The sequence below is a fragment of the Cebus imitator genome, unplaced genomic scaffold (assembly GCF_001604975.1).
Source record: "Cebus imitator isolate Cc_AM_T3 unplaced genomic scaffold, Cebus_imitator-1.0 Scaffold216, whole genome shotgun sequence".
Lineage (NCBI taxonomy): Eukaryota > Metazoa > Chordata > Mammalia > Primates > Cebidae > Cebus > Cebus imitator.
The window spans coordinates 1438788-1464881 of record NW_016107531.1 but is presented as its reverse complement, the minus strand read 5'-3'; the positions used below and the strand labels follow the sequence as shown (position 1 = coordinate 1464881).

The 26094-nt window shown below is 40.7% G+C and overlaps 2 protein-coding genes across 5 annotated transcripts in view; one reads left to right on the top strand and one right to left on the bottom strand.

Annotated features, from left to right (window-relative positions):
* GARNL3 (GTPase activating Rap/RanGAP domain like 3) overlaps positions 1 to 26094 on the top strand; it is a 179976-nt gene that overhangs the window by 52341 nt on the left and 101541 nt on the right. For all 4 annotated transcript variants that reach the window (XM_037745914.1, XM_017549106.2, XM_037745916.1 and 1 more), the window contains one exon: positions 25528 to 25602. In XM_037745914.1, coding sequence (XP_037601842.1) covers positions 25528 to 25602 — 75 coding nt within the window. The remainder of the gene's footprint in view (positions 1 to 25527; positions 25603 to 26094) is intronic.
* Positions 13602 to 14635, bottom strand: LOC108318215 (prohibitin-like). The gene has a single exon (XM_037745917.1). It carries the CDS (start codon positions 14569 to 14571, stop codon positions 13753 to 13755), a length of 819 nt encoding a protein of 272 aa, XP_037601845.1. The 5' UTR covers positions 14572 to 14635; the 3' UTR covers positions 13602 to 13752.

Genomic DNA, 26094 nt, shown 5'->3' with positions numbered 1-26094 from the left:
TAAAAATACAAAAAATTAGCTGGGCATAGTAGTGCATGCCTATAATACCAGCTCAGGAGGCTGAGGCAGGAGAATTGCCTGAACCCAGGAGGCGGAAGTTGCGGTGAGCCGAGATCGCGCCATTGCACTCCAGCCTGGGTAACAAGAGCGAAACTCTGTCTCAAAAAAAAAAAATAAATAAAAAATAAAAAAAATAAACATAGTTTTTGAAGCCCATCCCCTCAGCAATGCTTGTGGGCAGGGCAGATTTTCACCCATCCCCTCAGCAATGTTTGTGGGCAGGGCAGATTTTCTCTGGAGATGATATAGACAAGTCAGTTTTAAAGAAGAGCATGAGCTGAGCTGGAACTCCCAAATGTGTCCATTAACATTTTTTCATATAGCGAGAATTTAAAAGCTCAAACTAAAGGCACTTAGTGAAAATTTCTTCCACTGCTGATGGACTTCCCTTATCTGTGTACTTTTTTAAATACCTTAAATAAAGATATAGATTATGAACTCCTTAAAAATAGGAATAATGTTTATTTGTCACTGTATATCTAGAATCAAACACGATGTAAGCATTAGTTACTTAGTAACTATCGATTGAATGATCCAATTTGGTTGAAATTAGAGAGTGGCCTAAACCATCAAAAATAAATAAAGAAAACAAGCCTCTTTGATTCCCCCCCTCAACCAATGTACTTAGACTCATTAGCTTGCAGTGCATTTCATCCACAGCGTGTGCCATTTCTCTTCCTGATGAATTGCAAGTCTCGTCTCTCATGGCAGCATTCTGGGCAAGGCACAGCTATCATACCATCACTCTATATTGAAATCTGTCAGAAAAAGCATAAGATTTTTTGTAGTTTTATTGATCTCTTTTTGGCCTTTAAACTGGATGGCTAGGAAATTGATACAGTATCAATGATAAACAGTGTTGACACTATAAACAATATAGACCTCTCCCCTGCCCAGCTGCTGACTCTCATACAACCGCATATCTTGATACTTCTGGGTAAGTAATGATCTGCTCGTGATTTCAAGTCAGGATAAAACAGGGTAGTATATTGTCTATTCCTTTTTAAACTTGTTTCTTAATGACCCAAACCTGCATTTAAATGAGCTGCATGCGTGCTCCCCTGCTATACAGGAAATAAATGTATCAGTGCTTCTCTGTACAGATACCATGATTTCGTTGTCATGAACTCAGGGTAGCCTCAAAGGGCATCTGACTGTACTGTCTAAAGACTATCAAAAGAACAGTTGATGATGAACTTGTTTGGCATCTGCAGATTTTAACATTTGAGGTTTTGACTATTTGAGGATTCTCAAAGTCTGATATGTAGTAATTTGTTCAGGCACAGATTTGCATTATACCTGTGGGACTGTTGTACAGGAAGACGAAGACGATGCTTTGTTAATGAGTGATTTAACTCCCTGTCCAGCATCCCTAACACAGCTCAGTTTTGTTCTCTACTCAGGGTTAAGGGCTTTTTGCTTTCAAGGCAGTTTATGGGAGAAACTGTATTCTGTCTATTACTACCGAACTGAGAAATTAGTGAGGGTACCAGCATATTTCCTTCAGGAACATCAAAATATCAAGACTTCAGCACTCTGCAGCTAAAATCATAATTTTGACAGATATTCTTTAAATTTATCTGGCTTGTATCTAAGTCTCATATAGCAGATCAACTTTTTTTTTCCTTTCTTTGTTTTTTGAGATGGAGTCTCGCTCTGTCACCCAGGCTAGAGTGCAGTGGCATGATCTCAGCTCACTGCAACCTCCACCTCCTGGTTTCAAATGATTCTTCTGCCTCAGCCCCCTGAGCAGCTGGGAATACAGGTACACACCACTACGCCTGGCTAATTTTTGTATTTTTAGTAGAGACAGGGTTTCACCATATTGGCCAAGATGGTTTCGATCTCCTGACCTCGTGATCCACCTGCCTCAGCCTCCCAGGCAACTCTTTTAGATACCTCCAGATACAACATGTATCTTAGAACATTTACCAACAAATTAGCATGGTTTAGAGCTATGCATGGTGCTTTTTGATATTTTTACTGCCCTTGTCTGTGATTGGTAATGCTCACTTTTAAACTTTTCAGGCCAAAATTATTGTAACCATTTTCTGTGATGTAGAATTTTGAGACGTTAATCATTACTTTTTATACATTAGAATGGAATCAGAAATGTTTTATTATTTTATCTTTATTGTTAATTTTAACATTTTATTGAACGCTTACCATGTACCCATTTCTGTTGAATATTTTAGATACATTTACTTACTTAATCCCCACAAAATACCATATGAGGTAGGCATCATTTGATTAGGCCACACACTGAGGATGCTCAGAAGACATTTGTGAATATTAAATGGATTGAGATTTAACTGATTATATCAGAAGGTCCCACAGCTAGGAAGGGGCAGGAGTGACATTTAAACCCAGGTCTATCTGCCTCCAAGAGCCGCTGCGCTTAATCTCTTCATCTGCAAGCCCATGCTCTTAAAGCCCTGCTGTGTATGGAGTGTTTCCTAAGAAAATTAGGTTGATTGTTAGAACAAATACTGCTGTCCTTAATCAAAAGCATAAAGTAGCTCTGCATTAAGTTTCCATTCCAACATATAATTTCAAACTGTTTTTTGTTCAAATCTTAACAAAAGCTTCCCGTTAAGAATGTCCATAAGGAGTTATCCAAAGAGTTGCCCATGCCTTAAATGGTTTAAATTTAATTCCTAGATCAAGCCCAACCATAAGTTAGCTACAAACACTTGACCTGCCTTTCTTGGCCCCTCTCGGACTTGCTTTCCTTGATTTGTACCATGGCATTATACCTTTAACCTGCATTAATGGACAGAGTGGAAAACAGCCAGATGGATCTTGGTGGTGTGTTGCTTGTAGAATCCTGCTAAAAATTTTCTGTTTGTCATATACAGTGTCTCCTTTAAAAAGGCCTATGAGAAGAAAGTTTTCTTAGGACCAAAAAGTGCCATGCTACTCCTGAGAAGCTGGTTTGTTATTAACCTTATAAGCAGTGGAATCCTGTATGTGAAAGAGCTTTTCCTCTTTGCATTGGCTCCTAAGAAGCTCAGAACTCCATTTGTAGCTTACCTCTAACAGCCTTAAAGGACTTTATAACATACATCCTCATCTTTTTCTCTTGTTTTTAGTTTATTTACCTACACTTGATTTTTCTTTGTTCTGAGTATGCTCAGTATCTCATTTTGTCCTTTAAGTAAGATATATTTCAGTAAGCTGCTTTTAAATCCTTTCTAAAAAATAAGATAGAGTCCAGGCACAGTGGCTCACGCCTGTAATCCCAGCACTTTGGAAGGCCGAGGCAGGCTTGTCACCTGAGGTCAGGAGTTCAAGACCAACCAGGCCAACATGGTAAAACCCTATCTCTACTAAAAATACAAAAAATTAACTGAGCGTGGTGGCAGGCACCTGTAATCCCAGCTACTTGGGAGGTTGAGGTAGGAGAATCACTTGAACCCAGGAAGCAGATGTTGCAGTAAGCCGAGATCACGTCATTGCACTCCAGCCTAGGCAGCAAGAGCAAAACTCTGTCTCAAAATACTACTACTACTACTACTACTACTAATAATAATAATAATAAGGTAAAGCATAAACATAAAAGTATTTCGGTATCTAGCCCTTAACAACATAATCCTTCTTTCCCCCATTGACAAGATTTTGGTTTGTAGAATAGCTTTGACGCTTGTCTCCTCCCTACCCTACTTTTTGATACAGTATGATTTTATGACCTATTTTTCTAGGATCAACAAAATTTGGGGAGAATTAGCACCACCTGACCAGCCATTTGGTGACCATCTTGAGCTCCAAGTGCTGTATTAATGACATGCATAGCCGAGGCACAAACTGTAACAAATCCACCAGCTGAACACATGCTGTAATAAGAATACCAGACTTCTCCAAATTTTCCCAGACAAAATCAACTTTGGAAAGAGCCACCTCAGTGATACCAGGCATCAGCATGCTCTCCAGCTTCAAAATCAGAGCTACAGGCATCCCACTCCCTCCTTTCTGGGTCCTGGCTTCCTCATGCTCTCCCTAGAGGCCACAGGAGTCTCCCATTCCTGTGCCACCCAAGTCTTTCCTCCTCAGGGCAAGCCTTTCTGTGCCTCTGTGCTATTCTCCTGCAGCCACCTTGGCTCAGCTCACAATCTCAGGCTCTTCAGCCTTATGCTGGTATCCTGGGGGTCTCTGTTCTTTGACTTAAGTAGTCTTCAACTGGTAGGATATGGTCCCCTGATATATATAAAAACACTTCCAAATTTTGATGAATGTATAATAGTTTACTTTTCATACAACCAGAAATACAAACTGTGAACATTCCACTTACCTGGTTAACTCTTCAGCAAACGTAATTGAGTAGAACAGTTTTCTACCTTGATGGTGGTTTCATACACTCAGGAGGCAAAATTCCCATGAGTGTCTCTAAACATGCAGACTTTCTTGGTGTCTGTTTGGTGACAGCCATTGCCTTGCACAACTTCCTTGTACCAGATCATTCTCTACCCTGCATCATGGCTTGTCGTGTGCCCACTTCAACTTTCAGATAAGAAAGATGGGGCTCAGCGATATGCATCATCTGTTGTAGCAGGAATAAATTTTAAATTTGATTAAAATATATAATGTAATATACCTTTATATACTGCTCTTAGCAATAGAATATGTTTTGTTTTCTCAAAGTTGTTTATTTCAGAACCTGTTTTCTTCTGAACTTATGCAGGCCTTCTCTCAAAGTTGTAGTATTTGACAGTGTGCCATGAACATGCATAGAGTCTGAAAACCACTCTTTTATTTCTTTGGGGCTGTTAAAGATGAGGAATTTCGTGTTTTTGCCAACCTTTCCCCACATGGGCTGTGGACTTTAAGAGCTCTTTTTTTTAGGCCCTCAGAGGAAAGTCTAGCCCAGTTAACTTATTAAGTGCCCCTTGACAGGCGACTTGGAACAAGTTTCCCTGGGGTTCAGGATCCAAGAGCATTTGAGGCTTCATCAAAGTCTCTCTTGGTGCCCTTAAGATGAAACCCTTGTCTTTCAGCTTTCTCTTGTCTCTGTTTGCTTAGGGCACATATTCTTTCCGTGAGTTAGAACAGCTTTTGGCCCTGTTCGTTAAAGAGGAGAACATCTGTGGGTTCTGAAATTTCCTTCCCTTTTATTTCACTAATCAAATTTAGGGAAAGTCATGCAAAAAAATCCAGCGTAGCTTGCCATGATTGGCTTACCATAAATGGCTGGCTCCTAAGTAATATTTAAGCCATAAGTAATATTTTTATATTGAACTATTTTACCCATGTAATTAAAGCAGTTACTTTGGGTTCTTTTATGTGTAAGAAAAGGATTGTATGCTTTTTGGCCTCAGCTTTTTAATTGGTCTATTGCAGTTATCATGTTGCAGTCTTTTAAAATAATAGTCTCAAACTGTGTATGTATAATAGATGTGAAGGCTTTTTAATTACTTTGGGAGTACATTTCAGCCATTCTCTAAATTCTCTTTTTGCTCCTTGTAATGGTTCCACAGTTTCCTTTCTGACTTTCTCCTTTTGATGCTTCCCCTCCTTGTACTCCACAGAAACTGCTCTTGTCAAGGCCACCAAAGATCTCCTTGCTATCAAATCCAGTTGACATTCCTCAACTCTGCCTTTTTTTAAAAAAAAAAAAAAAAAAACATTTTGAGTTTATTTTGTTTTTGTTCTTGTTTTTTGTTTTTTTGTATAGACAGAGTCTTACTATGTTATCCAGGCTGGTCTCAGACTCCTGGCCTCAAGTGATCCTCCTGCCTTAGCCCCCCAAGGTGAGACTGGGATTACAGGTCAGTCTTTATCTTAGGTGACAGATAGCCCTGTTAAAACTTTCTCCTCTCTTGACTTCTCCATACCGTCAGGTTTTCCTCCTGCCTCCCTGCTTCACCTCTCAGCTTTTTGTTTGTTTCTTTATTTGTTTCTTTGTTTGGATCCCGTCTCTTCTTCCTGGCCCTTAAATGTTGGTGCTCTTCCAAGTTCTGCCTCAGGCACTGTTCTGACTGTACATACTCTTTCTGAGTAATCTTTCCTACCATCCTGGCTTCAGTCTCTGTCTTAAAACTGGTGACTACTAGATCCATATATTGAGTCCAGATTTCTAGCCACAGATTTCTATGCATGGGCCCATTTGCTCAAAAGCCCACTGGTGATCTCTCCTGGGATGACCTATAGGTAACTGAACTGCCAACATGCCCCATACCGAACTCACCCCCTCCCTCTTATGCCAAACCACTGAGTGAATGGCACCATCGTGCTAACCTACCCTCTGTTAGCCTGACAGACTCCATCTTGCAGAGAGCCAGACAGACTCCATCTTAACCTCTGCCTCACTCCTCAAGCCATTTCTCCCTTAAGTGCATACCTGGGTCACGCTACTGTGCTGCGTCGTGCTGTGCTTAGAACTATAGAGGCATATAACCATTGTAACCATATCCTGCTTGGTAAGCCCACTTGCTGTTGTGAATACCCCCTTGACTGATTGTATGGCAAGTACTGAATACTTCCCTTGGTAACCAGCAATCCTGGGAACCTCCTGCCTCCTAGTTACCAGCCTCCTTATCTAACTTGCTTGTTCTGCTTCTGTAAATTCCGCTTCAGCTAGACTCCACCTCCCCTATCTTAAGCAAGGTATAAAAAGGAATCAAGCCTCTTCTTCAGGGCCGAGAGATTTTGAGTGCAAGCTGACTCGCAGTCACCAGCAATAAAGGACTCTCAATTGAAACTCAGAGTGTGGCGCTTTCCTTCTAACTCACTCGGCTATAACAACATTTTCCTTTCAGCTGATAATTCCAGAAACCAGGAAATCACACATAACCATGTCCCAGTCTCTTATCAAATCCTGTTGGTTCTATTACATATTCTCAGTGGATTTCATGGCCAGTTGCTTTTTATTCATGTCACTGTGTACAGCCAGTGTCAGACAGCCTTTTGAGTGCTGTGTATGTGTAAACTATGTTTCACAATGACCTAATGAGGCGGGAGTACTGTTATCATCCCTATCTTAAAGATGAGTTAATTGTGATTCAGAGAGGTGAATTAACTTGTCCAAGGTCACAAACTGGTAAGTTGTAGGGTCTCTGTCCCCCAACCCCCAGCCACAGTAGGTTGTATTTACTTGAAAGATCCATGGTATTGCTGTTGTTATAGGCTGCTCCAGTGCCTCTCAAACTTGATTACGCATAAAAATCTCTTGAGCAGTTTGTTTAAAATCCATATTCTGATTTGCCATATCTGAAGGAAGCTGAGTAGTGTACACTTTTTACAAGCTTACATTTTGAAAGTGACTTTTAATTCCCTATGTGTTTCGTCTTTCTTTTTCTTTTTTTTTTTTTTTTTTTTTTTTTTTTTTTTTTTTTTTTTTTTTTTTTTTTTTTTTTTTTTTTTTTTTTTTTTTTTTTTTTTTTTTGAGATGGAGTTTTGCTCTTGTTGCCCAGGCTAGAGTGCAATGGTGCAATCTCGGCTCACCACAACTGCCACCTCCCAGGTTCAAGCGATTCTCCTGCCCCAGCCTCCTGAGTAGCTGGGATTACAGTCATGAGCCACCACGCCCAGCTGATTTTTTTGTATTTTTAGTAGAGATGGGGTTTCTGCATGTTAGTCAGGCTTGTATCAAACTCCTGACCTCAGGTGATCCACCCGCCTCGGCCTCCCAGAGTGCTGGGATTACAGCTACCGCGCCCGGCCATGTTTCTTACTTAGACTCTTGAAGAAATACAAATAAGAAAAGAACAGAGATGTTTGCTTCTATGTAGTCCTTCTTTTGTGTGACATTGATATCATTTCCTCTTTCACTGATCTGCTGGCTCTTTATCTTGCTCTCCCTGACTTCTCAAAAATCCCATTTAACAAGTTCTTGATAAGATTACATCTAGTTTGTCCATGTCCTCAGAGGTAATTAACCTAATCCTGGGAGCTTTGATTTCCTTGCTATAAAGAATACTTTTCCTAATGTACAGCTCTAGCAGCATCATCTTTATGCATTCAAACAAACAAATCAAACCTTCAGCATCTCTTTTTTGCTTATGAAATAAAGTAGGTAGTCTTTAGCTTGACATTCTAGGCTTTCTGCAGTTTTGCTCCAACCTATCTCTGAGCCTTAGCTCATGTGGCCCACGATCCAGCAAACAGGACTTTACCCACCATTGCCCAGGCCTGAGACTTCTACCTTTTCATCATTCTAGAATGTTCTCTTGAAATATGCCTCTGCTGAGTCTCATTTTTTTCCATGCACCCTTACCTGATTCCCCTATGGGAAAGTCATCTTTTACTCTCTAGAACCCGAAAATTGTTTGCATTTCTCTATGGTACCTGTCATATTTTACATTGTCATTATTTGTGGGCATTTCTTACTTTTCCTAGTAGGCAGAGATTATGGTGCTTTTCTTGTTATATCCCCAGCAGTACTTAGCTCATTGCCAGATATCCACAAATCATCTAGAAGATCAGTTTTGCCAAAAATCTATCTTATAAATTCTTTTTAAAAATTTTAAATATTAATTCATAGTATTTGTGTGTATATGTTCATGTGATGCCGATATACTTTTAAATATATTTTTCTCATTATGAAAGGAGCAGTTATTATAGAATATTTGAAATATACTGAAAAACACACAGAGAAAAATTAAATTCACATATAATCCTACAAATAATCACTATTAAGATTTAGTACACATAGGCCAGGCTTGGTGAGTCATGCCTGTAATCCCAGCACTTTGGGAGTCTGAAGTGGGCAGATCACAAGGTGAGGAGTTTGAAACGAGCCTGGCCAATATGGTAAAACTCCATCTCTATTAAAAATACAAAAACTAGCCAGGCGTAATGGCAGGCACCTGTAGTCCCAGCTACTCAGGAGGCTGAGGCAGGAGAATCGCTCAAACCTGGTAGGCGGAGGTTACAGTGAGCTGAGATCATGCCATTGCATTCCAGCCTGGACAACAAGAGCGAGACTCTGTCTCGAAAAAAAAAAAAAGTTTTTAGTACACATTCATTTAGTAATTAAATTTGTATACAAAATGGGTTTATGTATTTTATTGGGCTTCTTAAAAACAAAGTATAGTCTTTTGAAGGCATAAAGTTGTCTTCCATTGACTTTGTCTCCTCATATCCAAATCTCTTTTTCTTCATCATGTGTAATTGCATTGGCTGTGACCTCCAATGCAATCATAAATAGCAATGGTTGCACATGTCCTTATCCTGGAGTTTCAAGTAAGTTTTTTAGGCTGTACGTGAGGATATCTTTTCTTAATCATTATATATCTGAGCATGTCTCTGATTCATAGCTTTCACAGAACAACTTGACCTGCTTTTAAGTGTCTGAGTCAATGACCTTTTTCCTTTAAACTTCACAAATTTTGATCTGTTACTATGTTAGTTTCCTAGACCTGCTGTAAGAGTTTATCACAAACTGGGTGACTAGGTCATTTAAAACAACAGAAATCTATTCTCTTACAGTTCTGGAGGCTAGAAGTTCAGAATCAAGATGTAGTAGGGCCATCCTCCCTCTGAGGGCCCTGGGGAAGAGTCCTTCCTTGCCTCTTCTAGTTTCTGGGGTTGCGGCAATCCTTAACCCCTTTGGCTTGTAGCTGTATCACTGCAGTCTCTGCCTCTGTTATCATACGGCCTTTTCTCTGCGCCTCCGTATCTGAATCACCCTCTCTTTTTCTCTTATAAAGACACCGGTCTTAGGATTTACGTCCTACCTGAATCCAGTAGGACCTCATATCAACAAATTACATCTACAGGGACCCCATTTGCAAATAAGATCATTTTCTGAGGTTCCAGGTGCCTGAATTTATGGGGGACACTATTCAACCAGTACAGTTACCTTCTCTGCCCTTTAGTGTTCTGAAGAGAAATCTGAGGCAGTTCCAATTCAGTTTCTTTCTTGGTGACCTTTTCCGGCTGGGTTTTTCTTATGTGTTTTGTTTTGTTCATTTCATTTTTTCTTTTTTTAAATGTTTCCCATAATTTCTCTGCATCTTTCTATTTTCATTAATTTTGCCTAAAACATTGCGCCTCTGGGATTCTTAGACCCAGTCCTTTAGTCAAGGATGAATATTTTCTTCTGTTATATCTTTGATTATTGCCTATTTTTCCCTAAAACAGTAAAGACCATTTTCTCTGTCATCCATGACTGTCTTTTCTTTCTCTTTATTTTCATTTTGTTGTGTTCCTTTCCATTCTATATTCAGCATCTAAAATCATGGAGATATTACTGTTTTAGTTCTCTAAAGTTAACATTTTTTTTCCTCCTCCAGTGAACATTTTAATCCTACATTTGCATTTTTTGGTCCTCTTTTATCTCACCCACTTGCACAAGGTTTATACACTATTGCAAAGAGCTCATGTCTTCTGTCTCCCTGAGGACAGCAATGGCTATTCTAAAATTTTATTTTGGTTTCATAGTAAAGATGGTTAGAGGTATGCTTCCCTCTTTTAGTTTTCAGGATTATGTGTACCATTTTTTCATAGCTCCCATGTTTTTTTGTTTTGTTTTGTTTTGTTTACTTCAAACAGAAACAAAGAGCCATTCAGACCTTCTGTTTTTTAACATTCAGAATGTATAACTGGCCCTCAGCTGTCATTGTTCATTTGGGACCGTAGCACCTTTGAGCTAAAGAGCTGGATGGCTGGAGATTATGCAAAGCTCCTTGATCAATTTCCAAGGTCTAGTTGGTGTTTATCTTTTAAACCTCTGTTGCAGTGAGATAGGGTGTTCTCCTGTGCTTGGCTTTTTGCTGCTCTGAACCAGTAGCTCTAGAATTTGTTCATGACAGGGGCTTAGGAACTACCAGTAGCAGTCTGGTTGAAAGAGGGGTATTAATGTAATGTTTGCTTATCTTTTTACATAAGCTTGAGAAAATGCCAGCTGTTTAGATCAAAAAGCAGGATGTGCATTATGAAGTGGTTAAATCTTCCCCAGCCCCTTGGCATGTTGGGGAAACTGAATTCTCCAGGATGCTCTGCACCCAGGACTCTCCATGTCTCGCTCCCTACCTAGGGCACTTGGTTTATGAAGACTGCATTGTCTAAGATGGAATTGCCCTGCCTCCCAACTTCTTGCCCAGTGTTTTCTTGCCATGAAAAAGAGGTGCTTGTATGAGTGAGGCTATCTCCAAAATGCAATGTCCATGAAGTAAAAAGATGAGTCCTAGTTTTATTCTTACTCTTCTGAAAGATCCAATGTCTCTTAGCCAAAATGAAATGGTGTGGGGAAGATTAAAGTGCTTTCCAACCTTCCATAATTATCACAGATTTGTTCTGTTCCAGGCAACAAAGCCATTCTTTCTCAGTTCTTCTCTACTGGCCATTTAGTAAATAGAAAATGTCAAGCTATTTTGACCATAAGATTGCCAATCAGTCCTTCTTAATACTCATGAAGTTGTCATCATTTGTGGTGGATTTTTACAAGTCTTTTACTGGGAAAAGGAGTATCAGGGACTGCTGTTCAAATATGATTTTAATTAGGAAGCCAAGACAGATATATTTTCAGCTGGAGAGCTACATGACTGCTCATCCTGAATTGCCTCATGTTTCTCAGTAAAATAGCAGAAAGGTCATCTGTTAGGAGAGAGAGTGTTTCTGCGGTGGTAACCTGTGATAAACAAGGTGGAGGATGCGATGGGAAGTAAAAAAATAGTGGATCAAAGGATTGAATGGTGGTAAGGATCTAGCCATAGTCAAGTAGCATGAGCATGTTGTAGGCCTGGTCAGATGGAAACTCTTGTTTGAACACAGAAAAAGAGTGAGAGTTCAGTTGGTAGGGGGTAAGCAAGTGACTTGACTTGGTGGCATGAGGAGGACTGAGCAGCATGCAAGATCTATGGGTTGGTAAGTGCAGCCTCATTAACCACAGAGCCCTGGATAGAACACGTGCCAAAAAGAGCCTGAGTGGGTTATGAGGTCCCATGGTGCCACAGCTGTGCCAGTGGGAAGGACAGGATGCTGTTGGAGTTAGGAATGGATGGCAGAGCCTTGGAGTTGGGAGGTATTAGATTTGAAAAGGCAGAATAACATGAGCTCAGGCTGTCAGATCAATCATAGTGATGGTTGTTGAGTTTGCTGAATACACAGGCCAGGGACAAGGATGATAAGTAAAGTCTGAGTCCAGATCCAGGGCCTTGGTGGCTCTCCTCCAGCCAACATTTGTCTTCCTGGCGGGGGAATCTGCTAACCAACCTGGGTGGTTCTACATGCAGCATGGTGCTCTCAGTGCCCCGGCTGCCCGGCTGCCCAAATCTTCTCCCTGTCCTCCAGCACAGGCAGAATAGGATTGAGGTGAAGAGTGGGAGAAGGAGAAAAAACCTCACTCCTTCCCCCTACCCTGGTCCCCACACTGGCTCCCTCTCCCCTGTCTTTCCCTGCAGGCACAAAAGTAGACTAAAAGAGACCAGGAGACAGGCCCCAGGGCAGCACTCAGCAGTGAGGGGATAGCTCATTCTACCTATGTTTGTACCTTTTCTCACCCACTCTTTTTGATGCAGACATTTAAACTTTTCTTTCTTCCCTTCTGAATAGTAGTACTTTCTAAGTCAGAAGTGTGTGTCTGTGTCTGTCTGTAATTTGCATGTGCACGGTCCAGTATTTGCAGTTTAAATAAAACTGCTTACATTGGAAATCATTTCTCAAAGGTCCTGTACATCTTCCAGAATAAATTGCATTGTACAGTGCAACTTCCCCAGTTCCCCCAGGCAGAGTTGGTCTCCAGAGTCTGTCCCCCACAGCATCCTGTACTTTTGTCTGTTGTTATGGCGTTTAACCAGGTTGTATTGTGATTTATCAGATAATATGTATTGTCTCTCTCTCTCCCTCTAGGATTTGCAGTCCTCTAGGGGAGGGATCATGTTGGATTTGTCTTATTAAGTCCAGCAGTTAGTACAGGCCCTGAAAAAATCATTTCTCAGTAATGTTTGCTGGGTGGACAGATGTTTAAACAGACCTTCTGAGAGTTTAAATGTAGCATTAAAGCGGCTTAATCGTGCTAATCAGAGCATTTTATATTAATCACTATCATATTACTATAATATGTATTATAGCATCATAACGTTTATTGAGCACTTATTATGTCCAGGCACTATTCTAGGCTCATTATACTTTTTTTTTTTTAAAATGGAGTTTTGCTCTTATTGCCCAGGCTGGATTGGCTCACCACAACCTCCGCCTCCTGGGTTCAAGCGATTGTCCTGCCTCAGCCTCCCGAGTAGCTGGGATTACAGGCGTGTGCCACCATGCCCAGCTAATTTTGTATTTTTAGTAGAGTTGGGGTTTTTGCCTGTTGGTCAGGCTGGTCTCGCCAACTCCTGACCTCAGGTGATCCGCCTGCCTCAGCCTCCCAAAGTGATGGGATTACATGTGTAAGCCACCACGTCTAGTTCATCATACATTTTACATTATTAAATCATCACCACAAGCCTAGAAGTAGGAACAGTCATTGTCCCCATTTCAGACATAAGGAAACTAAAAATTTAGAGAGGAAAAATTTTTCCAAGGTCACAAAGTTAACAAATATGGAACTGAGATTTGAACCTGGTCAGTTGAGCACCAAAACCCACACTCATAACCACTTTTTTTTTTGAAGTGATTTTACCTTTATTTCCTTCACTTTAAGCCAATCATGAAATTTCACAGTGATTTCTGGGGTGGGAGCAGAAGGAAGGCGGCGTCAAGAATCATTGGGGCTGTGGCCCAGTCGGCCTGTGGAGGTGCAGGTAGGGTGGGCCCTCATTGGGGCAGCTGGAGGAGCATGGACTGCCCCGCTGGCAGGTAGGTGATGTTCTGAGAGCGTGAGAGCTGGTATGCGATGTCCTCCACAGCTTCCAGCTTACGCAGCCTAATCAGGCCATCCCCTGTGGTGGCCAGTGAGTTGGCAATCAGCTCAGCTGCCTTGGAGTCGCCCTCAGCAGAGATGATGGCCGCCTTTTTCTGCTGCTCAGCCTTTTCCACCACGAATCTGGCCCTCTCTGCTTCCTGCTGAGCCACCTGTTTGGCTTCCACCGCTTCTGTGAACTCCTTCCCGAAGGTGAGATGTGTCAAGAACACATCGTCCAGGATGAGCCCAAAGGTGGCTGCTGGCTCTGTAAGGTCGTCGCTCACCTGCCTGGAGACCAGCTCTCTCTGGGTGATTAGTTCTCCAGCATCAAAGCAAGCCACCACAGACTTGAGGATCTCGGTCGTGATGGACGGCAGCACACGCTCATCATAGTCCTCTCCGATGCTGGTGAAGATGCGAGGCAGCTGGCTAGCAACGGGCCAGAAGAGGATGCGCAGTGTGATGTTGACATTCTGTAAATCTTGGCTACCAGTGATGACTGGCACATTACGTGGCCGAGAATGGCAGTCAAAGATAATTGGTTTCTGTACCCATGGGATGAGAAAGTGAGTCCCTTCCCCTACCACAGTGTCCTGTACTCCACGGAATCGGTCAAAGATGACAACTCTGTGCCCAGCATCCACATTATGTAAGGCCAAGTTCACCATGCCTCCTGCAACAGCTAAGGCCAGGCCAAACTTGCCAATGGACCCAAACCCTTTGGCAGCCATGTTTTCTTCTGCTGGACCCTCTCACACCTGCTTCCACTCTGACCTCCACATGAATTCCCCTAACAACCATTCCTTTTAAAGAAGGGAGATCTAGGAGAAAATATTACATATTATGTTTAAAGATATACTTTACATAACCTTTTTGAGTTTCTTCTAAGTAAAAATATTGTTCCTGTGATTTATATACCTGAATGCCACTTACACAGTGCCTGCTGAACAGAGATCATAGAGAATCCTAGCACTGATTTAGAATAGAAACAGACACCAGCCCAATGAAACAAAGCAGTGAAATAGACAAGGAAGTGCTTTTTGTTTTTGAAAAATTATATATTCATATTAACTTAAGAAACATCCTCATTTAATAATAATTGCCTATAATTTGAAACTAATAATGTTAAAGTAGTTAATGAATAACATATTATGCTTTCTATTTTTTAAAAAATTAATTTGTTAAATTCTACAAACAAGTATTCTTACTTGGATCTAATTTTTTTTTCCTGAAGTAAAACATCTAATATATTGAACACTGTTCAGTGTTAAATAAAACAGTTAGTTTTGCTGAGATGAGACCAGAGCCTCTACTCAGGATGTTAAATCACATGAATTTTCACCATTTAACTAACCGAGTGGGAAACCAATTTGATTCTGGTCACCCAGAGCTGCATGAATGTCCAGCATGTAACAGTCCTGTCCAATAGAACTTTCTGCAATTATGGAAATATTTATATCTATGCTGTCCAGTGTAGTAGTCACACATAGCCACTGAGCATTTGAAATGTGACTAGTGCACTAGCGCACTCAGGAACTGAATGTTTTTTATTTTAATTAAAATTAAATCTAGGCTGGGCACAGTGGCCTACGCCTGTAATCCCAGCACTTTGGGAGGCATTAGCAGGAGGATCACTTGAGACGCAGAGGTCGAGACCAGTCTGGGCAACATAGTGAGATCCTGTCTTTACAAAAAATAAAAAAGTAGCCAGGTGTGGTGGCATGTGCCTGTGGTCCCAGCTACTTGGAGGCTGAGGCAGGAAGACTGCTTGAGCCCAAGAAGTCAAGGCTGCAGTGGGCCATAATTGTGCCACTACACCCCAGCTTGGGAGACAGAGCAAGACCCTGTCTCAAAAAATAAAAAATAAAGTTTAATTTAATTTAAACAAGGCTAGTGGCCACAGTATTGGACAGTGCAAGAACTCACAAGGAGTCACTCACAGTGCCTGGCAGTTCCTTGCCAAATGATCATTTAAATTGTTTTTTTTTTTTTTTTTGAGACAGAGTCTCGCCCTGTTCTCCAGCCTGGAGTGCAGTGGTACATTCTTGGCTCACTGCAAGTTGCAACTCCCTGGTTCAAGAGATTCTTCTGCCTTAGCCTCCCGAGTAGCTGGGATTAAGGCCCTCGCCACCATGCCCAGCTAATTTTTTTATACTTTTGGTAGAGACGGGGTTTCACCATATTGGCCGGGATGGTCTGGATCCCCTGACCTCATTATCTGCCTGCCTCAGCCTCCCAAAGTGCTGGGATTACAGGCATGAGCCACTGCGCCTGGCCAATTTGGTTTTTTTTTTCCTTTTTCTCCCTCCTGGGCACAGTCTTCCTCAGAATCTAATTACTTGGTATATGACCATAGCAGAGATGCAAGACCAAATAAAGTAAAAAAAGTCCTGTCCTCTTTTCTTAGCATTAGTGATGCCACACATATATGTTAATACTCTTTTCCTACACGTATCCTTCAAATAAATGCAAAAGATTGGTGCCTCTTCTCAAAGGAAACTGCCCCGCTTTCCTGTGAGTGTGTGGCTCTTGTGTGGCTCTCATGTGGCTCTGGTGTGGAGGCTCAGACCCTTCACTTCCTCAGAAGACCAGGGCTGCCCTTGTGGGGCAGTGTTCTGACAAGTTCTTCAGTTTTACAACTAGTTGTTGGTCTACTCAGATTGCTTTCTTTTCTTATAGTAATTTTCATTGTGTATGTTTTCCTAGGAAATTTTCTATTTCATTGAACTTTTTGATGATATTGACATAGTTTCATATAGCATTCTCTTAATCTTTTAAAAATCTCTTTCTTCTTACTGGTTCTATTTTCTTTATTATCACCCTATGTTTGTCTTTCTTCTTTGCTTTTTGAAATCAGACTTGCCTTGGAATATCTTGGCTATGTTAATCACTTATACTATCTTTAATTTTATAATTTCTATTGTGATCTTTTACTCATTCTTTTCCCCTGCTTTCCTTGGATTTATTTCATTGTTCTTTTTTTTATCTTCTAGTGGTTAATGCTTAGTTTATTGTTTTTATCCTTTTTTGTTTTATAATAAAAGCATTGAAAATGTGCATTTTTCTGTAAATTTAGCACCTATCACATTACATGTTTCGATATGTACTGTCCCTATTTGACCCAAGAATTTATATATGTATATATACATATACATATATATATATATATATTTATATATATATATATATATAAAAATATATATATATATATATATATATATATTTAAAGAGATGGGATTTCACTGTGTTGCCCCGGCTGGAGTGCAGTGGCTATTGATAGGTGTGATCATGGCACAGTATATCACTGAACTCCTAGTCTCAAGCAATCCTTCTGCTTCAGCCTCCCAAGTAGCTGGGACAACAGGCACATGCCACTGCCTGGCTGAGATGTATATTTTCTGATTTTCAGTTTTTAAAATCCTTTTGATACTAATTTCTTATTCAATTGCATTATGCTAAAAATGACCTGTACAGTTTTACAGAATTTTATAGAACTTTTTTATTTTATAGTGTTTTGTAGAACTTTTTCTTGCTTTTCTATATTAGGTGAGTTTTTTTTTAATTCAGTAGATATTTTTAAAAGTGTGTATTCTCTGTTTGTACCTTGATGTAGTCAATATATGTCTATTAAATTATGTTTATTAAATTTATTGTTTGATTCCTCTATAAATCCTTACTCATTTTTGCCTTGATCTATCAGAGAGAAATGTACTAAAATTTGCCATTATAATTATAATTTTATAAACTTTTCTATTTATAATAGCTCTTCTTTTATAATTATATGTTATTCATTACATAAATGTTTAGTTATATTTTGGAGGTGGGTGATTCTACTTATCCATTTAAAATAACTTTTTTTCATTTGATATCTTTTTTTCCTAAGTTCTACTTTACGATTTTATTATTCCCTTACTTTCTTTGCCTGGAATATTTTTTATGTTGCCTTTCTTTTTCATGATTGCTTTATTGTATTTAATATATTTCATTTATGTTACCAATCAAGTCTTTTTTGTTTTAGTAGGGAAATGTAACTCATTCATATTTATTAAAACATCTGTGCTGTTCTGTTTACCTCTAGGAGGAGTCCCAGACTCCTCTTTATCCACTTTCTCATTTTGTCCCTCCCTCTCACTCCAACCTGGATGCTGTCCAGTGTAGTAGTCGGCATTCAGGATGGAGTGAGAGGGAGGGACAAAATGAGAAAGTGCAGATCTGGATACATCCAATTAGAAAACATCTTACTAATTACTAAACTCCTGGGTAGACAAAGCTGTATTTGCAAAGGTCAAAGCACACATGCAAAGGTCTCTTTTTTGAACCCTTCTCCCAGAAGAATAACAAAGGGCTGGATGTATTCCAGTGTGAAAGGAGACCTAACCAACTCCCTCCTCTTTGCTGGTTTCAGACTGTCTTGCCGTCTTCTTTCTTTCTACACTGTGTAGGCTGATCTACCTTCACTAATAGTTCTCCTTTAATTTTGGTCTCACTCATTAGTAGAGAACGTTGCTAGAGGGGTGGTTAGTCTAGGAGATGATTTGCTTATTCCTGTGTTCTCTGCCCAAAGGCTACATTCATGACACCCCAGTCCATTCTTCTTTATACTTTCTTCCAGATATATTCTGTATGTTTTTCGTAATCATTTTCCTCTATTTATCTCAAACTGATATTCTAATTTACTCTTTAGGGCATGTTCTTCTTAGTATCTAGTTTTTGGTTCACTGTGGTCACTACATTTTGAAATTCAGTAATTACACTTTTCATCTGAAAGCTGATTATAGATTGTTTCATTTTCATAGATCCAGTATACTCCCAAATTATTACCATAATTAGGAATTTTTTAAAACTTCCTTGTATTTTTATAGTAAATCTTTCCTAGAACATTTACTCTGATACTTCAGGTCACTTTTTACATTTTGTATTATGAACTTATCATAGAATCAGTGATTTTTCTCTTGATTCTTCCTTATTGGGTATATTAGTTGGCTTAGAATGTCACAATGCGATAAAAAACAAGAAGTTTATTTCTCTTTCCTATGCAGCCAGGAATTCTAAGTGGGTGATAGGTCTGTGCCACACATTGAGGCTCAAGAAAAAGCTACTGTCTTCAACATGAACTTCCAGGATCTCTCTGGTCATTGGGGTTCTGGCCAGTGGAGAAGGAAAAAGTGCATGGAAGAGGGACCTTCCCTATCCTAAAGGGTCTGGGTCCATAAATGTACCCAGGTGGGGTTTGGCCCACCTTCCAGTGGAGTTAATACAGTCACATGACCACCTTTAGGGAAATGGGGTCTAGCCTTGTGTCCAGCTACAATTCTGCACTGTGACGAATAGCAAGAGTGGATTTTAGTGGCAGCTAGAGCTCTGTACCATGTGGATGAATTGAGGGAGAGGGCTTCTAGGTTGTGCAGTTTTGACATTTAGATGGGTTCTGATAGAGAGTATGTCTCTATCAGAGTATGTTGCTCATCATTCCTGAGCCAAATTTTCTCCCAAAAAAAGAAAATGTAGATTTTTCTATAGTTGTAATTATCTCACAACTATAAGATATCTGTAATTTTATCTGTAAATATCTCACAGATCAAAGGTTTGTGAGATCAAAGGTTTGTGAGGATAATAGAAAATGAACAGTGATAGCTACCTGACAATCAGCTTCTCTACTGTGTTAAAAAGATTTTTTTCCTGAAGTGTTAGTTTTTTCATTCTCTAGTTTGCTGGGGCACTGTCTCTTTTCATAGCAGCTGATGCTCTCCAGCTGATACTGGAGAGGTTGGGGTCTTCATCAGGCCCCCAGCCACCATGGCCCCCTCTGCTTTAGTTAGCAAGCTCTGTGAGCCAGCTAGGGTGGGGGGCACTGAGACTGCCACTCTGTGCCAGCCCTGAATGTGACCAGTAGGATCTCCTGCCTGCCTACTGCCCTCCCACCCACACTCTCCTCAGGCAGGCCCTACCAGCATGAGCTCATGGTGTTGGTGTGAACCTGCATGGTTTAATTATGTTACTGCTCAGCCGATTTTCCCCAGCCTGTGGTGCTTCCGGTTATCTGGCCTGCTCTTCACTTTGGCCTTTCCTTCATGATAGAGCTGGTAGAATTTCTTTGACATTTTTTCCATGATTAATAAACCTTCTCTGGTTTCCAGGGCTGGGATAGGTCTTACCCCTATTTTTATGTCTCTTTGGTCATTTGCAATAGAAATTTGGCATTCATCTATTTGCATATTTCTTGTTTATGAATATTTAATGAAGATCGATATTGTGTCAGGTGGTGTGCTTAGCTGTGGGGATGCAGTGGTAAGAACAAATGAATGTAGTTGCTGTCTTTTTGAAGTTTGCTGGAGAGCAGAGAGAATGCCTGAGGAAAAACAGGTGCAAACCAAGTAATCACACAGATAAATGTAAATTGCAACTCTGCAGAGTGTCCTAAGAACTGACGACAGGGCCATCTTCCCAGACAGTGAGTCAGGGAAAGTATATTGAAGGAGGGGGACTTTGGTGGAAATGAAGGATGAGTAGTATGAAGGATGTAATAATGAAGGATGAGGGTTTTTAAGGGGAAGGTGAGAAAGGAGGGCTTTCCAAACCCAGAAGTCCCAAGCATGTGCCCTCTGGTGGGAAGAAGTAGGGGTGCTGGAATAGAGGTGGGACTGTGGCCCACAGTCATATTTGCAGTTTGCGTAATCACCCGGGCTGCAGGCTGCGATGTTGAGGAGCTGCTTGGAGAGGAGCAGTGGTAGATGGTGTCTAGACTCAGTAGGAGGTGGTTGTGGTCATCCAAGTGACAGATGATGGTGACTTGAATGAAGATGGGGATGGGGAGATGGTAAAGGTGATAGTCAAACCCCATTAGCATGACCTCTGTCTTTATGGATTTCATGAGTTCAAAGGGAGCTAAATTTGTTTTTACCATCAAATCATTAAATGTATTCTTCCTTTTCTTCTTGAACTTTTTAAGCAATATAAGCAATATGCTTCTTGTTCTAAACAAATGAAAAGAACATTATTGCCTATGCTTTTGTCTAGAATATCGTGTTTTCATGATGTTTAATTTATATTTTTATGTGAATGAATGACTATCAGCTCTTTTCCCAAGCCTTTAACTGCTAGATGAGACTAGTTATCGTGAGGACTATCTCTAGCAACCTCTATTTCAGGGGTTACAAGTAAGATGAGGGTGTGTCCCACCTCTCTATAGATCTGTGTCAGACATTATTAATTGATTATAGTGCTCTTTTCTTGCTAAGTCCAGATGTTATCTCAGAATGTTTCCCTCAAAGCCGTTGAGGCAGCCTATACCGATAACATTCCACCTGAAATCTACTTGCGTTTCCCTCCATTTTAACAATGAGTAGAAACCCACAAAGAAGCTGTTGATGCTGAATTTTCTATACTTCCCCTGTGAAAATGGCAGTGACCCTATGAGATCTAAATTTATCTTTCTCTTGTACTTTAAAATTGGCCTCTGTAAAGTTAGAAAACAGTCCACAAGATTACCCTCACTTCTGGCACCAACTACTACAGAGTTCAGAAGTTCCCAAGACCACTCTCAGGTTTGATAGTTTACCAGGACTCACAGAATTCACTAAGAGCTCTTAAGCTCACTTATGGTTTATTACAACAAAAGGATACACGTTAAAATCAGCCAAGGGAAAAGACGCATGGGACAGAGTTCAGGAGAGTTCCATTGCAGAGCTTCCTGTTGACCTCTCCTAGTGGAGTTGTAGATAGCATTACCTCCTCCTGGCAATGATGTGTGTGACAACATCAGCATGGAGTGGAGTGTTGCTCATCAAAGAAGCTCACCTGAGTTGTGGTATCCAGAGTTTTATCAAGGCTTGATCCCATAGATGTGGTTGACTACCCACGTGGCAGATCTGAGCCTTTAGCCCCTCCAGAAGTAGAGCTGATAGTGTGTGACCCAAAGCCCTCACTATAAATCAGTTGTTACTACCCAGTGTGGCTCAGAGCCCAAAAGTAATCAGACACTAATGCAAGCCATTCCCAGGTCTTAGAGATCACTTCCCAGAAGCTGAGGACAAAGGCTAGACCTCTGTTTGGACAAGGTGAAATTCATGACTACACAACCTCTTGGGCTCATCCACAGTTTAGCAATAGTGTAGTGATCTGATATCATCAAAAACATTTGTTTTTAGAAATTACTTTGCAGGAGAAAGATGAGATATAAAAACTCAACCTAATCATGGACATTCTCTGGAGGATGGTTAGGGACGGGGGTGGTTAGATGAGGATAATGGGCTTCTGGTGTCTGGCTGCCTCTGTTCACATCCCAGCTTTACCTATACTAACTAGTTGAGTAACCGTAGCCAGTTATTTTACCCTTTCCTGCCTCAGTTTCCTCTTTCATAAACGAGAACAATAATACCTACCTTGTGTTATTGTCATGAGAATTAAATAAGATAATACACATTAAGAGAAAAAGAATGCATGGCATTCAACAAATACCAGATACTGTTTTTATATTTATCATAGGAAAAATTTATCATTTTTTTTTTTTTTTTTTTTTGAGATGGAGTCTTGTTCTGTTGCCCAGGCTGGAGTGCAGTGGTGCGATCGTGGCTCTTTGCAACCTCTGCCTCCCAGGTTCAAGCGATTCTCCTGCCTCAGCCTTCCAAGTAAATGGGACTAGGGACTACAGGAACATACCCCCACGCCTGGCTAATTTTTTGTATTTTTAGTAGAGATGGGGTTTCACCATGTTAGCCAGGATGGACTTGATTTCCTGACCTCCTGATCGCCCACCTTGGCCTCCCAAAGTGCTGGGATTACAGGTGTGAGCCACCATGCCCAGCCCCATCAATCCCTTTTAAATAATTTCCCTTGAGGAAATTCGTTAGAGTTTTTTCTTTTTTCTTTTTTTCTTTATTTTATTTATTTATTTATTATATATATTTTATTGCACTTTAGGTTCTGGGGTACATGTGCAGAACATGCAAGATTGTTGCATAGGTACACACATGGTAATGTGGTTTGCTGCCTTCATCCCCCTGTCACCTATATCTGGCATTTCTCCCCATGTTATCCCTCCCCAACTCCCTACCCCCGGCTGTCCCTCCCCTAGTCCCCCTCAACAGACCCCAGTGTGTGATTCTCCCCTCCCTCTGTCCATGTGTTCTCATTGTTCAACACCCGCCTATGAGTGAGAACATGCAGTGTTTGATTTTCTGTTCTTGTGTCAGTTTCCTGAGAATGATGGTTTCCACATTTATCCATGTCCCTGTAAAGGACACGAACTGATCGTTGTTTATGGCTGCACAGTATTCCATGATGTATATGTGCCACATTCTCCTTGTCTAGTCTATCATTGATGTGTATTTGGGTTGGATCCAGACCTTTGCAATTGTAAACAGTGCCACAATGAACATATGTGTACATGTGTCTTTATAATAGGAGGATTTATAATCCTTTGGATGCATACCCAGTAACAGGATTGCTGGGTCAAATGGAATTTCTATTTCTAGGTCCTTAAGGAATCCCCACACTGTCTTCCGCAATGGTTGAACTAATTTACACTCCCACCAACAGTGTAAAAGTGTTCCTATTTTTCCACATCCTCTCCAGCATCAGTTGTCTCCAGATTTTTTAATGATTGCCATTCTAACTGGCGTGAGATAGTATCTCAATGTAGTTTTGATTTGCATTTCTCTAATGACCAGTAATGATGAGTGTTTTTTCATATGTTTATTGGTGTCATATATGTCTTCTTTTGAGAAGTGTCTGTTCATATCCTTCACCCACTTTTGAATAGGTTTATTTGTTTCTAGTAAATCTGTTTTAGTTCTTCGTAGGTTGTGGATATTAGCCCTTTGTCAGATGGGTAGATTGCAAAAATTTTTTCCCATTCTGTTGGTCGCCGGTTCACTCTAATGATTGTTTCTTTTGCTGTACAGAAGCCCTGGAGTTTAATTAGATCCCATTTGTCTATTTTGGCTTTTGTTGCCAATGCTTTTGGTATTTTAGGAGCTTTGCTTGAAGTCCTTGCCTATGCCTGTGTCCTGAATGGTTTTGCCTAGGTTTTCTTCTCAGGTTTTTATGGTGTTAGGTCTTATGTTTAAGTCTTTAATTCATCGGGAGTTAATTTTAGTGTAAGGTGTCAGGAAGGGGTCCAGTTTCTGCTTTCTGCACATGGCTAGCCAGTTTTCCCAACACCATTTATTAAACAGGGAATCCTTTCCCCATTGCTTGTTTTTGTCAGGTTTGTCAAAGATCAGATGGTTGTAGATGTGTGACATTGCCTCCAAGGCCTCTGTTCTGGTCCATTGGTCTGTATCTCTGTTTTGGTACCAGTATCATACTGATTTGATTACTATACCCTTGTAGTATAGTTTGAAGTCAGGTAATGTGATGCTTCCAGCTTTGTTCTTTTTTCTTAGAATTGGCTTGGCTATGTGGGTTCTCTTTTGGTTCCATATCAAGTTTAAGATGTTTTTTTTCCAGTTCTGTGAAGAGGGTCATAGGTAGCTTAATGGGGGTAGCCTTGAATTTGTAAATTACTTTGGGCAGTATGGCCATTTTCACAATATTGATTCTTCCTAACCATGAGCATAGAATGTTTTTCCATCTGTTTGTGTCCTCTCTTATTTCCTTGAGCAGTGATTTATAGTTCTCCTTGAAGAGGTACGTTACATCCTTTGTTAGTTGTCTTCCTAGGTATGATCAGAGTAGTGGTATTTCACTGGCAGCCCACAAGGCCGGTGGACCCCGCCCCACCACCTCACAGGGACAGGTCAGGAGGGGGGCCCACTGGGGGCCTCCCACTGGAGTTTTTTCTTAAATTTTTTCTATTAATTTTATACTTTCATGTATCTTAAACACTAGTGAAAATATGAGATAACCATCTTTTCTGAGAAATCACATTTGTTTTGCTGAGCGAGCCCTGAGTTAGAGAGGTGAGAAGTGCCCCTCAAGGCAGGTGTCTTCTGATGAGTCTGCTATTGGCAGAGCTTTGTTGCAAATTGTCGGTAGATTTAAAACCTAAAAGAAAATGTGTTGTTTTCCCAAGCCACTACTGAGAAAATCTAGAAGGAGAAAATAAGTTAAATCTTGAGTCAGTACTTTTAGGACTCAAGTGCCAAGCCCAGGTCTGTTCACTCACCTCTTTCAAGTATCAGGCCCCTTGGAGACTGTCTGTTTGCAAGCATCACCTTGCCAGAGCTAAAACACAGTCTGTCTGCCTGGGGAGGGACTAATTGGCCTTTGGAAACTATTTAAAACTGAATGGAGCACAGGCGGTTTCTCTGATCATAGTAGAGCCTTGAGTTCATGCCAGCCGCTAATTGTTCTTTAGGCTTTCCCATGAAGGCGGCTGAACTTGAGAGTTGGCTTTGGGTCTTGCCATCTGTGAACTGCCACTTGTCCACATGTGGTGTATATTAAGATTGTTTCTGCTGGGAGCATTGCTTTCATGTTTTTCAGTATTGGAATGTGTTCAAATTTAAATGTGATGCTCTTGTTTTCTACTCTTGTAGGTTAGGTATTCCTTACTCTTAAGTTCCCAAGGATAGTGGGAGCCAACTGTATGAGGACTTGGCTGATAGAGCTTTAAAAAGACTGTTTAGCTTCTACGCTGGGCACTCCAGCCTGTCCTTAGATGTGGCTTACTTATAGGATAGATACATACAGATAGAAGAGACATTGTAAATGCTACCTAATTGAATGCTTTTTTTCCCCGTTAGCTTATTTCCAGTGATGCAGATGGAGCCATCCAAAGGGCTGGAAGATTCAGAGTGGAAAATGGCTCTTCAGATGAGGTAAGGAAGCCTTCCCACTTCCTGCAATGCCACCAAGCACATGATTGTAGTGCCTGGGATATAGCAGTAAAAGAGTTCTGGAAGAGGTAAATAGAAATTTTCAGAGCTTTGCTTGAAGCAAATGGAAGGGAAATGCCATTATTCTGGCATGGAAGGTGCTGTTCATAGGGTGACACATACCCTTTAAAAGTTCTGTGTTAAAACCAGGTAGGCACTGGAAGTTGTTCTGCCAGGATTGGGACCAAAGACAATTCTACCACCCTTTGTGAATGGCCCCGAGTCCCAGTACTTCCTCTGCCAGGCTGATCAGCTTGGCACAGCCATCCGAGCAGTGCCAGGGTCCAGGAGAGAGATGCCAAAAATTACTGCAATGACAAAATGTCACCAGGAAAAGAGGCTGGTACTGCTTACTGCTCCTTGGACCACACCCACTTTCTGGGCTCTCTGGATCTTCCTTGCTGCAGGCCACAGGACTCACCTTGCTTTTTTTTT

What these genes read in the sequence shown, in the direction of transcription:
- LOC108318215 (XM_037745917.1), bottom strand. Translation starts at nt 14,571, where the DNA reads ATGGCTGCCAAAGGGTTTGGGTCCATTGGCAAGTTTGGCCTGGCCTTA.